This window comes from Myotis brandtii, unplaced genomic scaffold, assembly GCF_000412655.1.
Source record: "Myotis brandtii unplaced genomic scaffold, ASM41265v1 scaffold806, whole genome shotgun sequence".
Taxonomy (NCBI): Eukaryota; Metazoa; Chordata; class Mammalia; order Chiroptera; family Vespertilionidae; genus Myotis; species Myotis brandtii.
In genome coordinates, this window is record NW_005371249.1 from 1,496,164 (window position 1) to 1,514,427 (window position 18,264).

Consider the following 18,264-nt stretch of genomic DNA (forward strand, 5'->3'; position numbering starts at 1 on the left):
GGATAGAGAGTTAGAAACATCGATGAGAGAGAAACATCAATCAGCTGCCTCCTGCACACCTCCTATTAGAGATGTGCCCACAACCAAGGTACATGCCCTTGGCTGGAATCGAACCTGGGACCTTTCAGTCCACAGGCCAATGCTCTAGCCAGTTAGCCAAACCGGTTAGGGTGGTAGTGGTTCTATTTAATTCTTTTGCATGTGGCTGTCCAGTTTTCCCAACACCATTTATTGAAGAGACTGTCCTTTCCCCATTGCATTCTTAGATCCTTTATCAAAAACTAATTGATTATATCTGTGTGGGTTTGCTTTTTTTTTTTTTTAAGTTATTGAGGTGACATTGGTGACAATATGTGTGAGTCTATTTCTGAGCACTCTATTTTGTTCCATTTGTTTATATATCTGTTTTTATGTTAATGTCATGCTGTTTTGATTACCATAGCTTTGTAATATAGTTTGGAATCAGAAAGTCTGGTGCCTCCAGCTTTGTTTTTCCTCAAGATTGCCTTGGCTATTTGGGGTTTTTGTTGTCTCATACAAATTTTAGGATTTTGTATTTATTTCTGTGAATTTTGTACTTATTTCTGTGTATTTATTTCTGTGGATAAGGATTGCATTGAAAATATATATATATGGCTTTGGGTGACCCATTTAGAAACTGCTTCTTTGGTCTAGTGCTATGGGGCTCATGGATGCAGGCCCCCTTGGCTATGAGAACTAGGTGGTTTGGGGCCTGTCCTTCACATGACAGTCTTAAAAATTGGGGTGCTGGATGTATGGTCCAAACTCTTTGCTCCTCACGGGTAGGGAAATCACCCCCCCCCTTTTTTTAAATATATTTTATTGATTTTTTACAGAGAGGAACAACCGAGGTACATGCCTTTGACCGGAATCGAACCCAGGACCCTTTGGTCCGCAGGCCGACGCTCTATCCACTGAGCCAAACCAGTCAGGGCATCACCCCCTTTTTAAAATGAGGAAATAGAAAACCAGGTTGTGGAAGTGAATTGTTCAAGAAATGCTCAAGAAAAGGCCAGGGGAGCGCTCTGCTGCCTCACTCTCTCCCCCACACTGGCCGCTTTGGGAAGTTCCCGGATTACAGGCCCAAGTGGCTGCTCTTTGTGCTCATTAACTTGCTAGGTGTAATGATCCTTCTTCCCAACCTAGAGCTTTCATTTGGAAAAAAATTAACTAAATGTGTGGTTTATAGGAAAAAATTAACTGCAGGTGTGAATTTTAGAAAAATATTAACTATACACGTGGATTTTAGAAGATGAGACAAATTGACTATCAAGTTACTACTCTGACTCACACCCAGAAAACAAATATGCCCACAGTGGTTTATGTAGTAAAGATTTTACATAATCTTTACTGCAGGAGGTGTCAGGGCTATCCAAACGTTACACTCCAGAGCAGTGGTCGCCAACCTTTCAGACCTCACGGGCCTCCAGTGGTCCGCGGACCACCGGTTGGCGACGGCTGCTCCAGAGTACACAGATGCCTGAAATTGCAAAATAGAAGCTCACCAAGTTAGGTGGTTTTTAAAGTCACATGTACAGTGAGCAAGAAGTCTGATTTTTTGTTAGGATTGGTTTACCCATTTCACCCAGTGTTTAATTTATTCATTCATTTAGCTCATGTTCCCTAAACATCCCTTAAGGAGCTTACTTCAGGGAAGGAGTCAGAAATGTAAAAAGTAAAATCCATGTCAGACAGAGTGAACTAACTGGAAGAGGTCCCGGTAGAGAAGGACACACCGACTGTTACTGAGTGTTCTGGTTGCTGTCTTTCAGTATCTAGTAACCACAATATGAATTGTTCTGACAATTTCACCTTCCCTTATGGTAATGGACACACTAAGCGGCTGGCTGGTTGGTTTCTGAGATGTGGGGTAACTATTTATCCTGCTGACAGCACCAGGGGCCTGTTCCTCAGGACGGCTGACTGTCTTTACGCCTCAGAAGCATCACAGGGTCTGAACCCAAAGAGGGTTTCTCAAGGCCTGCAGTGACGACCTCCACCTGTGGAGCCTGCTGACTGTATCGCTTTGACCACGTGTGTTATGCTGGCAATGATAGGCTCCCTTAATGTAGAAGTGGCCCGGCTGGCGTGTTGCCTGGTAAAAGCCCTGAATGCCACCTCCAGGGCTACAAATGGGATAAATCAAGAGCCGAGCCAGGTCAGGGAGGCAGTTCTAGAAAATTGGGCAGCGAGAGATTATTTGCTGTTGCAGCATAACCCTGGGTGTGAGGGACTGAAAGGGATGTGCTGTTTTCATCTTTCTGACAAGTCTCAGTTGATAGAGAACATATCCAAGATCCTGCATTTGGTGTATTCCATCCCTGGGAACTGCTTTCAGGGCAGAAGCAGATACAGTCCAGCAGGATGAGACTTTTCATCTAAAACTAATCTCATAGATATGAGATGATAGAATAGCAGTGGGGAAACGTTAGGGGCAAGAATAGAATACTGGGGAATAGCTATGGTTATGGGAAATATTAATCATGCTCTGTTAACCGTGATTGCCTTGTGTTGGTTAAAGAAAGGACATTCTGACCTGGATGGGAGTTGTATGCCCCCAGGACCTGGGAGTCAACCTTGGACCTGGGAATTAAGAACTGCCTATCAAGCCTTAGCTGGTTTGGCTCAGTAGATAGAGCGTTGGACTGTGGACTGAAAGGTCCCGGGTTCGATTCCAGTCAAGGGCACATGACTGGGTTGCAGGCTCGATCCCCAGTAGGGGGCGTGCAGGAGGCAGCCAATCAATGATTCTCATCATTGATGTTTCTGTCTCTCTCTCACTCTTCCTTCCTCTCTGAATTCAATAAAAAAATATAGATTTTTAAAAAGAACTGCCTATCATCATGGAAAGATTAACAACTTTGTTGCCCAAACAATGGAATCCCATCCCAGCCTCCTACTTCACCATGCTTGTAATTCTTACTTCCTTATGTAATCCCTGTCCTACCCTATATAAGCAGCTGGCTTATGGGGGGCTGCAGAGCAGAATTTTGTGGATGTCCTGCTGCTCTCTCATACTGCCGACAGTATTGGAATAAACGCTCATGTGGTTAAAAAAATTATGACACAAAATAGTAATACTGGGGGGGGGAGAATTATGATAGCACCCCAAACATTGCATTTTATTGCACTTGGGTATCAAACTGTTATGCATGTATTAGCAAAACCATTGCTCTTTCCTCATTACCTCTCTGTTCCTCAAGTTCTCCTTCAACACAGTCCTTTTTAAAAAAAAAAAAAAAATTTTTTTATTGATTTCAGAGAGGAAGGGAAAGGAAGAGAGAGAGAGAAATATCAGTGATGAAAGAGAATCATTGATTGGCTGCCTCCTGCGTGCCCCCTACTCGGGATCGAGACCGCAACCCAGACATGTGCCTGACGGGGAATTGAACCATACTTGAACACTGCTAATTCCTACAGGTTTTCCAGCATCTTGGTTAATCGGAAGAAGGGAAATGCCACAGTTTTCATTAGTGACCAGAAGTAGTTTCCAGAAGTTCTAACCATGGTTCCTGTTGGCAACACTTTGAAAATTCTAAATGGAGTTTTAAACGGATGCTTTATGAGAATTTAGAAAGGAGGGGGAAAACCATTTACTATGTATATTGTCAATTACTGTGCTGGGTGACTTACATGTATTATCTCAATCCTCAGGGAATCTTGGACATGGGTGTTACGTATTGTCCTAATTTTGCCGGTGAATAGAGGTACTATTTGAGTAAATATGGCAACACCCATCTGTAGATCAAGTCATGTAAGTGGAAAATTACAGTAATGATTCATGAGCCATAGCGATTGAAAGGTCACACCATAAGTACGGGTGTACAATTCAATAAAGATACTGGTGAAATGACAGCCAGCACGATTAAAGTCTTAAACAAGAAAAACTGGGCCAATGTTTGGGCAGGTGCTCTTAGTTACATAAGTACAGCGAGGAGGCTTCTTTAGATCCCCCGTTTATTTAGGCCTCAGTTCACAGCCAGCCTGCCAACACCCCCACCCTTCCTGGCAAGACAGAGGGAATTCAGTATTAAATTCAGTCCACGTCGCTGCCTGCTTCCTACATCCAGACCTCAATTCCGCGGCTCTCAGAGGGACGCATGCTCCAGACTGGAAGGCAGCCCCGCAGCAGGAACAGAAAGCGGGGAACCCTCCACCCCATCTGTGATGTTTACTGATGCGAAAGGGCATGATGCCCAAAGTTAAAGCTGGGTTGTATTCTCCTCGATGCTTCCACTATCTTCCCTAAGAATGAGTCTATTGCTAAGAAACAGAAAATGCAATCTGGAGGGGGAAGATTTACACTGTCCTGCTCTCTAACAGCAGAGCGAGGAGGCGACCATGGCGGTGCCAGGTGCTCTCCACCCGCCTCAGGTCGGTTCCACACCCGGGCTCTTCCTGTCAGTCTGGCCTCCCTGGGCCTCTTCGCCTTCCACTCGCTCGACACCTCCGCTCGGACACCATGTCTGGGAAAATGCAGAACAGCTCATGCGGATCCTGCACATCTCGGCTCTGCTGGCTCAGCCACGGAGGTCTCTTCGGGCCTTACCCCCCCTCTGGCTCTCTGGTCCTGACCTCAGTGCTCACCCTACCCTGCCCTCCTGTCTTCGCCGCCTCCCCTCAGTGTGCACGCTTTATTTTACTTTATTTTATTTATTTTATTTTATTGACTCATAAACCTATTCCCCATGGAACACACACATGCACGCACGGCCCCGACCCGAGTGTTAGGGTTCTGCAGCTTGTTAACCAATACCCATTGGTAATAAGGCAGAACCCGGGCTTCCTGCCTAGCTCTGGGGGTGCAGACGCACCCACTCCGCCCCTGAGAGCCCGGCTGTGATTGACAGCCAGGCGGTGGCCCACCTGCTGCTGCTCCGCGGGGTCTTCACAGGCCCGCAGCACTTGGGGCAGCACTTGGGGCAGCGCTAGGGAAGCGCCCCTGTTTTCTGAATAAGAGAGAGCTTCCTGCCGGCTGCATCAGAACCCTTCCCTAAGAATGAGTCTATTGCTAAGAAACAGAAAATGCAATCTGGAGGGGGAAGATTTACACTGTCCTGCTCTCTAACAGCAGAGCGAGGAGGCGACCATGGCGGTGCCAGGTGCTCTCCACCCGCCTCAGGTCGGTTCCACACCCGGGCTCTTCCTGTCAGTCTGGCCTCCCTGGGCCTCTTCGCCTTCCACTCGCTCGACACCTCCGCTCGGACACCATGTCTGGGAAAATGCAGAACAGCTCATGCGGATCCTGCACATCTCGGCTCTGCTGGCTCAGCCACGGAGGTCTCTTCGGGCCTTACTCCCCCTCTGGCTCTCTGGTCCTGACCTCAGTGCTCACCCTACCCTGCCCTCCTGTCTTCGCCGCCTCCCCTCAGTGTGCACGCTTTATTTTACTTTATTTTATTTATTTTATTTTATTGACTCATAAACCTATTCCCCATGGAACACACACATGCACGCACGGCCCCGACCCGAGTGTTAGGGTTCTGCAGCTTGTTAACCAATACCCATTGGTAATAAGGCAGAACCCGGGGTTCCTGCCTAGCTCTGGGGGTGCAGACGCACCCACTCCGCCCCTGAGAGCCCGGCTGTGATTGACAGCCAGGCGGTGGCCCACCTGCTGCTGCTCTTCACCTGCTGCCAGGTCCGTCCAGTCGCGGGGCTTCACAGGCCCGCAGCACTTGGGGCAGCGCTAGGAAAGCGCCCCTGTTTTCCGAATAAGAGAGAGCTTCCTGCCGGCTGCATCAGAACCCACTGGTGTTTACAACAGGTTTTGTTATTGCCCGACAAGAAGGACCCTCCGGAGGGCCCTCCAGCTCTGCCCTGGGCATTTCCGGGGCCTTTATTTCCCCTCGACATTGTCTGAGGAGCTTCCGGTCACCCCAACAGGCCGTGCCTCCAGAGCCCTTCTTCTTCTCCTTTTTTATTTTTCAAATCATAAAAGAAAGTTTAGAAAGTTTCAGAAGTAGTAAGTGAGCAGCTGGGAAACACGTTACAGAAGCAAAAGAGGGCGCTTGGAGCTTCGGAGAGGGAAAGGCTTAGGTGTGGGGGAGGGATGGAAAAGGGGTGTGTGTGTGTGTGTGTGTGTGTGTGTGCGCCCTTCTTTCTCCTGAAGCCCTCTGGGTCAGTGGTTTCACTTCCCTCTCACCTGGCCCCCAAGTCTCCCGCTTGTCTGTAGGTCTGGGATGCTGAGCTTTGAGTGACATCTCTCTGAACCCAGGTCCCTGTCTGCACGTTGCCCTGACAGCTGACTAGCCTGCTTCCTGCCAGCAGAAAGCAAGGCCGCTGATCTGTGTCTCATTGTATGAATCTCCTTGTTCTGAACCGCCTGACTCCCAGGGATCACGCTTCCTTTCTGAAACCCCAGTTGTTCCCACTGACCTTCCCGGAGGCCTTGTCATAAGGCCTTCGACATTTCTATGTTTAGTCTTAGGCTCCAAAAGGGAACGAGCGGGGATCAAGCTATGCGGCCTCGCTCTCTTGCAGAGGCTGAAGGTGGCAGCTCTGTTTCCAGGCTCCTTTGCATAGCTGATTACATTCAGTTTGAATTTTGTAGAGTAAGACAATCGCTTACCGGTATTTATCTTTTTATTTTTTAAATATATTTTATTGATTTTTTACAGAGAGGAAGGGAGAGGCATAGAAAGTTAGAAACATCAATGAGAGAGAAGCATCGATCAGCTGCCTCCTGCACACCCCCTACTGGGGATGTGCCCACAACCAAGGTACATTATTCCCTTGAGAATCAAACCTGCGCCCCTTCAGTCCGCAGGCCGACGCTCTATCCACTGAGCCAAATTGGTTAGGACCCGATATTTATCTTTTTATTTTTTGATATCTTTACGGGCTCAGAATACTCCTGTCCCTGTTGCATCTGCGCACTCTCCGCCTCCCCCTCCAATTACAGCATCAGCTGATGTCAGTACCAATAAGGCTGGTGATTAGAGGAAGCCTGTTTGAAAAGGTCTGGGCAGCTACGCACGCCCCCTCCCTCCTCGGCTGACTTCTGTGTATAGGACACCCCTCCATTTTCAGTCTAACAATTTTAGGAAAAAACAGCGTCTTATACACGGAAAAATACGGTAAGTGGAACAACAAATTGCTGTTGTTCTCTCTGTCTCTGACTCTCTCAAATAAAATAAAAAAGATCTCTAACCAGCATGTTAATCCTATTGGGAGCAAAGAAGGCACTCTGAATATCTCTTAAAGTGACTGAGTAAATGCATTTAGTGTGCATTGGAAAAATACATAATTAGAAAATTAAGCCTGTGATTTCACAAACATTATTGGTTAGGACAAGGCTAAGCTAAAAAAAAAGAATTAATGTTGATTTCAGGAAAAATGTAAGTGACGTAACATTACAAGCAGATACGCCCGTCATCAGACTGAGAGACACTGTCTCCCCCAGTGCCCGTGTCGCCCGTGGGAGCCTGCGTCCGTCGGGGCTGGGGAGAAGGGAACTCACTGCATGTCGGGCGCTGGGTGTACATTTTTCATAGGTGTCTCCAACCTGGTTGCAGCCCTCTCACTATTATCTCTGTAGAAGGATCATCGACCTTACAAAATGTAAGAACGTGTCCAAGACCAAGCAGCTGTCAGTGGCAGAGCCTGAATTCAAACCCAGCTCCGGCTGACTTCACAGCCTTGCCCCTTACACTGTCTGCAAGGAGAAGAGTGAGCCCATGTGTAGGAAATGTTCCACTCGGGGGAGGAGACACAGGGGCGTTTCCTTGGGAAGCTCTCTGTCTTGGGGAAGCTGGGGTGAGTCCATCTGCTGAGCTACTGTGGGGGGTTTGATAAGAAATCACCCTCTCCCGGCCGGCGTGGCTCAGTGGTTGAGCGTTGACCTATGAACCAGGAGATCACAGTTCGATTCCCAGTCAGGGCACATGCCTGGGTTGTGGGCTTGATCCCCAGTCTGGGGTGTGCAGATGGCAGCCAATCAACAATTCTCTCTCACCATTGATGTTCCTATCTCTCTCCCTCTCCCTTCCTCTCTGAAATCAATAAAAATATATTTTTTTAAAAAAAAGAAGAAATCCCTTGTCTGCAGCTTTCATCCTAATCCGATAGAAAACGGAAAGAAATGAAAGCACTGGGAAAGGAAGACCCGCAGAGAGCAAGTCTGCCCCACCCATGGCACCTCATATCGGGAACTAAAACTATGGATTAGTCATTGCAAAATATTTTTACATGCATCCCCATATTCCAGGGACGTCTCAAGTTTTCACAATCCCCCCTCCCACAGGGATCGCTAGCCCCTTGCTACTCAAAGCGAGGAAATTTAGCGCAAGCCTCCTCCGTCTGCCTAACCATGTCATAAGCATCCGTTTCATTACTGCAGCCACCCCACATCGATAGGGCAGGGGTGGAGGGGCCCACCTGTGAGGCATTGTTCTGAATTTATGTTTGTGTCCCCTGACCCAAATTCATATGTTAAACCCCTAACCCCCTCTTCCCCCCTCCAATGTGAGGGTGTTAGGAGGGGGGACCTTGGGGAGGTAATTAGGAGTAGATGAGGTCGGGAGACGGCAGCCCTCGTCGGGGATGGGATTGGTGCTCCTATGAGAGAGGCCAGCATGGGCTCTCCCTCTGCTCCAGCACAGGAGGAGGCAAGAAGTCGAGACGTTCACAGTCTGCAACTTGAAAGAGGGCTCTCAGCAGACCTGTACCTTGATCTCGGACTTTCAGTCTCCAGAACTGTGAGTAGTAAGTTTCTGTTGTTTACAAACCACTGTGTGGTGTGGTGGTGACACAGCCCACACCCACGAAGCCAGGAGTCCCAAATGGCGAGGTAGGTAAAATCCCCTTTTAACCCATCAGCACCCACAACTACGCCCCAGATTCCAGCCTGGGAGGGCGAAACACAGTCCTGCTCCCCTGCTCCCTCTCTCAGCTCCCCCGCGCCGTGCCCAGCTTCCTCCCAGCCTCTGCGGGGCTGGAAGAAGTGGATTTACTCTCCCTTTGCAAGAATTTTTCTTGCCTCATCTCCTTGCTGTGGTGGCGTTTGACCTTGTCCCTTCTCTGGGGTCACAGGGGGACGCAGTGAGGGGAGGGAAGGGAAAGTGAGTCTGGAGGTGTTTCTGAGTTTTGTTGTATGTGTCGTTGCATTCCTCCTTTGGGAAGTCGGTACCACACGTTGGCACTGGCCGGGTGCTCCAGTTGGGGAGGTAGGTTGGGGTGGCAGTAGGTTCTCCCCTCCCCTAGAGGTGTCTCTGCTTGCTTCTCCAGTGGCTTCCTGGCCTGCCTGGTGGCCTGAGCCTGGGGCTCCTGCAGGACCCAGGGAGTGCTCCCGTGGGAGGGAGGAAGTAGTCAGGGTCCCGGAGCTGGCTTCTGGGGTGCTGGCACTGTCCATTTTTCTGCTCTGGGCAATGGTTACACAGGGTGTTTGCCTTGTAATAATTCATTCATCACCTTAAGATTTGTGCCCTTTTCTTGTATGTATGTTATTCTTAAGTAAAAGTAAACTTTAAAATTTCCTTTTGTATATTGACAAAACTCCAACCTTAACTAGAAGTTCGTGTCTCAACCTAATGGACTTACACAGCACCGCCTCCCAAACTCTAAATATTGTGATATTTTCAACAATGTCTATTATTTTATTATAAAGCTATATGCAAGTTGTAGAAAATTTAGAAAGGCATAAATGAGAAAATAACAATCTGCAATTTTACTACCCAGACAACTACTGTTATTTTTTTATTTATTTCTTAGTGTTCTGTAGGTATATATATACAGCTTGCAATAGTAGGGTCATTTTAAATTTTGAAGCCTAATTTTTTCACTTAATATCTTGTGAACATTTTCCCATAATTAACTATACTTTGAAAATAAAATTTTACATGCCTACAAAACATTTTATGTTGAGTCATTATGCTATTCATCTGTTCATTCATCCAACCATTCTGCAAATGTTTGCTGAGCACCCACCATACGCCAGGCACTGAGCTGTGTGCTGGAACACAGTAAGAACAAAACAGACATGCCCGGCCGGTGTGGCTCATGAACGAAGGGTCGGCTCATGAACAAGGAGGTCAGGGTTCGATTCCCAGTCAGGGCACATGCCCGGGTTGTGGGCTTGATCCGCAGTAGGGGGCATGCAGGAGGCAACTGATTGATGTTTCTCTCTTATCAGTGTTTCTATCTCTCTATCCATTTCTCTTCCTCTCTCTAAAAAAATCAATTTAAAAATATTTTTTAAAAAGAACGTAACAGACATGATCTTTTGTCATCAAGGAGGTTTCATTCTATAGGGACAGAGAAAGTGTAAAAAGTAATTAAACCAATAAAAATTCAAATTGAAGTTTCTCATAGAACTTGGCAAGTTGATTCTAAAATTTATATGGAAAAGCAAAGAATCAAGGGAAAAAGAATAGTAAAGAGCATCATAATAGTAGAATAGTTAAATAGTAAAGACCATATATCTGAATTCTGTAAGTTCTTTCCCCCCCCCCCTTTTAAGATTTTTCATTGATTTTCAGAAAGAGGGGAAGGGAAAGGGAAAGAGAGAGAAATATGGATGTCAGAGCAAAACATCTATCGGCTGCCTCCTACACACCCCTCACTAGGAATCAAACTGGAGACCTTTCGGTACACAGGACAACACCCAACCAATGAGCCACATTAGCCAGGACTGAATACTGTAGGTTCTTTTTTTTTTTCTTTTTTAATCTGTTTTTATTTATTTCACTGCGAGGAAGGGAGAGGGAGAGAGACAGAAACCCCAGTGATGAGAGAGGATCATGGTTTGTGAAAGTGGTTGGGTAGTGCTCTAGTGTGGTCTGAATGTATTGGTTCTGGTGCTTCATAGGAGGTGCAGGCCAAGGTCACCTGTTGCCTGTGCCTTGCCCAGGGCCACCTGGTATGAGCTACAAAGTGATCTGCAGATGGTTGCCCCTTGTCCTAGGCTTGCAGGCGTGTGGGGGAGGATAAGCTTTGAACTGAGGACAGCTATTGCTCGTGACAGGTTTGGGCTGCTTAACAAGAGTCCATTGACACTTGAGAATAAAGATTGTGAGTTAAACCATCGTCACTCATAGTGTCATAATATCACAACTAATAATGTGTATCTGTTTTTGCATGTATGTTATCTCAATAAATGCTAAATACATATACTCAATCAGTACATAAAGAATATAACAATAACAATGACAGAAGCCGTGTACTGCCCCGAATGGGTAGGAGCTGAGGGATTGGCGTTCACCACGCCCTCCTGGTTTCTGGGATCTGCCCTGAACCTGCCTTTCCTCCTCATTGTGCTGCCGACCCCCTCCTGCTGCTGTTGCCCCCTCTCAGCCACACTCTGTTGTAAATGTCGCTCATCACCCACTGAAAGCTGTGCAAGCCTCCTGTCCGCATGTGCTGCACTGTCACCGCCTGGGGTGCTGGCTGCTGGCTGCCTCTTCCCTTCTGAACCTCCAGGGTCTGGTGCCCGGTCAGCATGACCCCAGATCTTCCCTCGGCTCCAGCCACCCTCCTCAGCATTCGTCTGAGGCTTCTCTCCATTCTCCTCCTCCCTGGCATCTTCACTGTGATGAACTAGTTCACAGTCCCTGACACTCCAGTCCTGGTTCCTGTCCCCACCGCCAGCCTGGGTGGTCTCCCCTGGCGTCCTCCCCACCTTGTCCCATCAGCTCCTCCTCAGCCTAAGGGTTTAAGCACCGACAGCACTGCTTCTAATTCAGCAGGCTGGGGTTTCACACACAGTGCTGGGCGACATCAGGGTCGGTGTGCAAGTCCCTTCCTCTGGCGCCAGGGACAAGCAGAGAGGAAGGGAGAGGGAGAGAGAGATAGAAACATCAGTGATGAGAGAGAATCATTCATCAGCTGCCTTCTGCACTCCCCGACTGGGGATCGAGCCTGCAACCCGGGCATATGCCCTGACAGGAAATTGAACCATGATCTCCTGGCTCATCGGTCTATACTCAACTACTGAGCCACGCCGGCTGAGCTGAGTTTTTTATTTTAACTTTCCTTAGGTAGAATGTAAAGTTGCATGGTATATAAGGCTAAGCTGGTGATGTGTTCGAACAAACATATAGAAATAGCAAATCATTAGTCTGTACCCCTTGCCACCAATCTGGTCATGGGAGGTCCCTGAGCACCAAAGTGCAAAGTACACCCTTTATAAAATGTAGAAACAGTTTTCTTTTAATGTAGCTTAGATAAAATGCAACAATATTAATTTTTTTCCTTCAATGTCGAGTAACACTCCCTCCACGTTCTGCGTGGAGTAGGGTTCGGTACCTGAAAGAGGAGCCGCACAACAAATGAGAGAAAAAGACACGAGATAATTTTGCAATATTGGAGGACCAGGCGGGCAAGTCCCGAAGGACTTCCTCCCGTGCTTAGGCCTCACCAAGCTTTTATTCATCTGGGATGCACCCATAGCATAGCCCTTAGGCAGGTGACCCCTGGCAACAGACAGACTAGCCCATCAGCAAGGATTTACATAATAATAAATGGGAGAGTAGTTTCAGCTACCACTGTCTGGACAAACAGAGGTGGCGCCTAACTCTGACCTTTGCTAGGGCTTCAAAGGCACCCAGCCTTGGGGGGGGGGGGGTTCTCTGTCTATGCTTATCAGATAGTGAAGGCAATAAACAGTTTCCCACACTTCAATCTCATGAAACTAAGGGTATTCAATCTGTCGAGGCCTGTGACTATTAAGAAAACTTGAATCCCTAGTTTAATGTCTTTATTTCACTTTTCGGCTCAAGGTGGTATCTTAATAAATATTTCGAATGGGTCATGTGTGAAAACAATGTGAAAAGACTATTGAGACTTTGAATGTAGTTTTTTGTTTCTGTCTTCATGAAACTCAGAAGAAACTAATCTTTCTAGTGGAAAATAAAATCATCAGGTAGAAATATCAAAAACAGGGAAGGGCCACTCAGACACTCAATGTCCTCCTCCTTGCAAGCCACTGTCCAGGAAGACAGGAAGAATTTAGAGCCACATATTTTTTCCTTCCTTTTCAGAGAGGCGGGGCCCAGGATTTAGTCGGGGAATCAGACGCTTATTAATGACTGCTCTGTTGCAGCTACACCAACAGAACAAACAGCTGCCCTGCTCCTCGACTCAACAACGCTGGGTCCAGAGCTGGTGCTGCGGGATGGAAATCAGTGTGTGTTCTTACCAGGAGCTGTGCTTTCCAGGACCTCACGTAAGTAACTGAGCAGTTGGGGAGCTTTATCATGGAAACTGCAATGGGAAACAAAGGGAGAAGAGGAGAGCTTTGGTTCTAAACCGGTCACATCCATCATCACTGCCAACTCATGCCGGTCATTTTCTGGTTCCCATTCGTCTCCTGGCTGCTGCGCTGAAACGAACGGCCTCCCAGCATTTCTAAACTGAAAGCTGAACACGAACTCTCCTTCACAGTCCTCATTCTGTCATCCAGGGAAGTGGATCTGCTCCTGCTTCTGGAACCTTCTGCTTCATAAATGTAGTTTATTTCCCAAAGTGAAAGTTTGCTGCAACTCTTTTTATTCGTTCCTTTGCTTTTGAAGCATGGTACGTGGAGCTGCCTGGTCTGTGCTTTTTTTCTCCCACTTATTCAACTACTAACTAGCCACGTTAGGGAGGGAGTGCACTTACTCTGTGTTATATGGTATCCAAATGTCCAAATAAAATGGAAATGGCCATGCTGATCAGTATGTCAGATAGTGTGCTATATTATAATGTCATTTATTTAACCTACATTTTTGTTGAAATGTGGAAATTCAGATGTTTTAGGAAATCATCATCACATTTCAATTTGGTGATTATATATATATATATTCAATTTAAAGATGATCTATAGTTAAGGAATGGCTTGTAAGCACTTTTCAATCAAATATCATTCTTGCAATTATTTTCAACATGGTCTACTTCTAGCTATACTATTAAGCCTAATTTCAATTTGCCTCCTTCAATGAAAATTTATTTTTTAGTAGCATTTGTACTTACATTTAAATTCAAGGTCAGATTTTCTCAACTTCTAGTTTGAACTTCTTAGTTTTTTCCTCATGTCTTCAATAAAACCTAAGAAATGGTTGTTTCTAGTTACAAAGGTAAGAGTTGCTCTGACTTGCATTTTTCAAGTGGCTGACATTTTAAAAATGTGCCTTGGAATGACCATTTCACCCACCTGCTGATATCTGGTGGTTCTATGACCACATACATCAACTCTGAAATACTGTGTATCGCCTTTAAGCTCTGTTCCGAGGTTCCCTCCCACTTGATATTTTCCGATATTCCTCAGCAAAACTTCCCTCCTGTCAGGCTAGTCCTCCCCTTTTCATGTTATTCTTGCCCCCTTCTTGTTCTCTTCAATCACACCATGTTCTCTTCTAGGAAAATGCTCATTTAAAATCTAAAGTTGATAGGATTTCATGATAGACTGATTTGGGAGATAAAGGTGGAGAGGTCAAGGATTCCTCCCAGGTTAGAGGTGGATGATAATACCATTCACCGAGACTTAGAATGGAGAAAGCCCAAGTTTATGGAGAAGAAAAAACTTCATTTTAGTGAGCCGATTGAAGTGCCTGTGGAACACAGCCACATGAAGATGCTGGCAAAGGAGTTGGATGTTTGCATTTGGACAGAGAAGACTGGGCTAGAGATTCAGATTTAGAAACAAATTTCACTGGTTGTGTTAAGCCATGCAAGAGGATGGGGTCACACTAGATGTTTACTAAAATGAGATGAAAGAAAGGCTAAATAGGGACTCCTAGGAAACATTAATTTTTAAGGAGACGTTTGAGGAAGTATAGAGAGATTTGAGGTAGATGGAAAATCAGGAGGTGTCATGGAAACCCAGGAAAAAGGAAGTTTCAAGAATGAGACAGTGACCAAAAGTGTAAAGAAGGGGTTAAGAGAAGAGCAGCTGGAGCGCAGGAAAGACTGGACAGTTGGAAAAAGTGAGCTGGCAAAGAGGGCACAGGGCCAGGAAAGCCCCACTGAGAGTTAAACACAATAAACTGACGTCCCCGGATTTCCGCAGAACTTTATCCTGTAAAAGTAAATTTAATCATGTCTGAGAGTCCAACTGTCTAAGATTGAGATAACTGCTTTGTGTAAAGTAGTATAAAAAGAGCTCTGAACTGGCCAAGAGTAAATGTATAACAGACCGGGAGTCAGGGGCCTTAGAAAAGCTGGTGAGACAGGTAGGACAAGAAATGCAGTTGGGTGCCTTGGGCTAGAAGTAACAATGGATTTCAAAATAGATATAGCCCTAGCTGGTTTGGCTCAGTGGATAGAGCGTCGGCCTGCGGACTGAAGGGTCCTAGGTTCGATTCCAATCAAGGGCACATGCCTGGGTTGCGGGCTTGATCCCCAGTCGGGGGCGTGCAGGAGGCAGCCAATCAATGATTCTCATCATTGATGTTTCTATCTCTCTCTCTCTTCCTCTCTGAAATCAATAAAAATATATTTTAAAAAAATTTCTTTTTTTAAAAAAGAGATAGAGAGTTAGAAACATCGATGAGAGAGAAACATCGATCAGCCGCCTCCTGCACATCTCCTACTGGGGATGTGCCTGCAACCCAGGTACATGCCCTTGACCGGAATCGAACCTGGGACCTTTCAGTCCGCAGGCCGATGCTCTATCCACCGAGCCAAACCGGTTTCGGCAATAAAAATATATTTTAAAAAAATAGATATAAAGTTTGGGGGATGAATTATGCCTCATCACATATCTTTCTCCAGGTCCTCAATCTTATGAAAATGTCCTTTAGGTGCTGCAAATTCCACATGTCCTAATCAGAGCTCAGCTTCTCGGCTCCTCTAGCCCATCCACACCTGCTTCTCCTTTCCTTCAGATGAGAGCATTGCCAGTCATCCAGTTTTTTGAAGTAGAAACATCAGCTATTCTCTTCCATCATCATTCCTTCTGCCATCAAGTTCTGTCCATTCTTTCTCCACATTCTTTTGATTTTGTCCTCTCGCTCACACTTCATTTCCATGTCCATCACCTTAATTCAGGTCCTGAAATATTAATTCTTAACTGGCCTCCCTTCTTCTAGTCCTTCCTCCTCTTCCCAGCTCATCTTCCACAACTCTAATGAAGCAAATATGATCATGTCACTCTCATGATTAAAAAAACCTCCCAATTCTAGCGAGGAGAAAGCCTGGCCTCCTTAGCATGACATCACTCAGGGCCCCCACTGACCTGGCCTTACCCCACATCTGAGCTGCATGTCCAGCTGCTTTCTGCCTCCACACATCTATCTTATAACACCACTAAATTTCTCTTTGTTCCTCAACTCACCATGCTCTTTTACACTCGATTCACTATAAAGATAAGCAACCTTGTTGTAATACTACTAAGATCATTAGCTTCGGTGCTGGCAGAGGGGAGATGGGGGAAGTTGAATGCAAGTGAACTGGACTAGCCAGAGGGAAAAGAATGGGGATGGAAATGACTCTTCGATAAGAGTTGTGGTCTCCTCATTTGACTCAATGCTGATGAGACTGTATTTCTTAAATAAGTCATGATTCAAGGATAAGGATATATCAGGGAGACAAGTATACCTAACAGAGCTAACTCCACAACAGAGAAGGACTTGAAGTCTGAGTAGGCTATAAGCAGCTGAGGAATCGCCTTTTAATTGTGGGGAGTGACATCAACAGAGGCAGACAGCGGTCTGTTCAGGGCAGAAGGACCCGGGGAGGGGAGTCATGTTGGTCAGGCCGGGAAGAGGTCAGGGCATGATCGTTGGAGACTTTCAATGCCAAAGTTGACCCCCTAGGCATACTTTACCCAACAGGGAATGGGGAGACATGGAAGTTTTTCTTAAGCAAAGCAGTGACTTGGTGAAAGCAGGCTTTTAAGTAGATTAATCAGACACTAGTGTGCAGGACAGATTCGAGAAGCAGGGAATGCAGGCTGGAAGAGCAAGGAGAAGCACAGTAATCCAGGTCTGAGATGCCATATTTGCTTAATTACAATAAAAAATCTCTACATTAAATGTGTACAATGATTAAAAATAAATCTTGAATTTAGGTATGTAAAATCGTGAAAACATAGACATCTCAGAATTAAGGAAATAAAAAGATAAAGATCTGAATGAACTAAGGTGGTGATGTTAGAAATGGGAGGGAAGAGTAGATGCCAAAAAAAACTCCCACAAAACACATTTTGAAGAATTTGAGAGATTGGATGTTAAAAGTTAGAGAGAGAAACAGAGACCGAGAGAGAGAGGAGGAGAGAATATTACAATATGACTCCATGATTTTCAGTCTGAATGAAAGTGGTAAGGGATACCATTAAGAGAAATGGGGAAGTCAAGAGGAAAAACACCAAACTAAATTTTATATATTGAGTATGAGGTGAGGAAATGTCTAGCCGGCAATTGAAATTATGGGCCCAGATCTAGAATGAGTGTCGAGTAACACTCCCTCCACGTTCTGCGTGGAGTAGGGTTCGGTATCTGAAAGTGGAGCCGCACAACAAATGAGAGAAAAAGACACGAGATAATTTTGCAATATTGGGGCACCAGGCGGGCAAGTCCGGAAGGACTTCCTCCCATGCTCAGGCTGCTCCAATCTTTTATTGATCTGGAGTAGCCCTTAGGGTAAGGAAGTTTCAATGACACACAGATCTGCAATTTCCAGGAGTAGACAAAAGTATCAGATTAACTCATCAATAGATTTCCAAGTGTAGGCAGAGTAACTGATTAACAATAATCAACAAGGATCTACATAACTATCGGAGGAATTAAGGGAACTAAGGTGGGGATGCTTCAAGATTATTATCTAAATTAACTGAGTGGTGCACAGCCCTGACCTTTACTAGGACTTTCAATGGCTACTAGCTTTTGGGGGGTCTCTGTCTAAACTCAGCTAGTGAAGACAATGAATGGACTCCGGCAGATAGTCCCGGGAAATGATTACAAACATGGAAGTAACACTTGCAATACTAGTGAATAGAGCTGTTCTATCTTTATGGGCTTTTTCAATCACCGAGATTAGAGGTAGAAAGCTGTGAAATAACGAGAGTACTGATAATGTTTACAATTCCGGTTAATTTAAATGGTGTTTTTCCTTTGAAAGTGCTTTCAAACATTAAGAATTGCTGTTTCTAGACCTAAGAATTTTCGTATAAAGCCCAAAAATGTGGAGAATACTGTTTATATTTATAATTGAGGCCCAATTGGCTGGAGTTTTCTGAATAACACACTTTAAATCCTGAAGATTCATGTATATACTTCTAAGAAAACTGTGTAATTTTGGTAAAACTCTTAAAATACACAAAGATAGTCC

At 45.7% G+C, this 18,264-nt stretch overlaps 1 protein-coding gene across 1 annotated transcript in view; it reads left to right on the forward strand.

Moving 5' to 3' along the window:
- Positions 1–13,024: 13,024 nt before the first annotated feature.
- The window catches only part of GNE (glucosamine (UDP-N-acetyl)-2-epimerase/N-acetylmannosamine kinase), a 59,368-nt gene continuing 54,128 nt past the window's right edge, over positions 13,025–18,264 (forward strand). Inside the window, exon 1 of the mRNA XM_005883954.2 lies at positions 13,025–13,183. Within this exon, the coding sequence (XP_005884016.1) occupies positions 13,043–13,183 (141 nt within the window). The 5' untranslated portion in view covers positions 13,025–13,042. The remainder of the gene's footprint in view (positions 13,184–18,264) is intronic.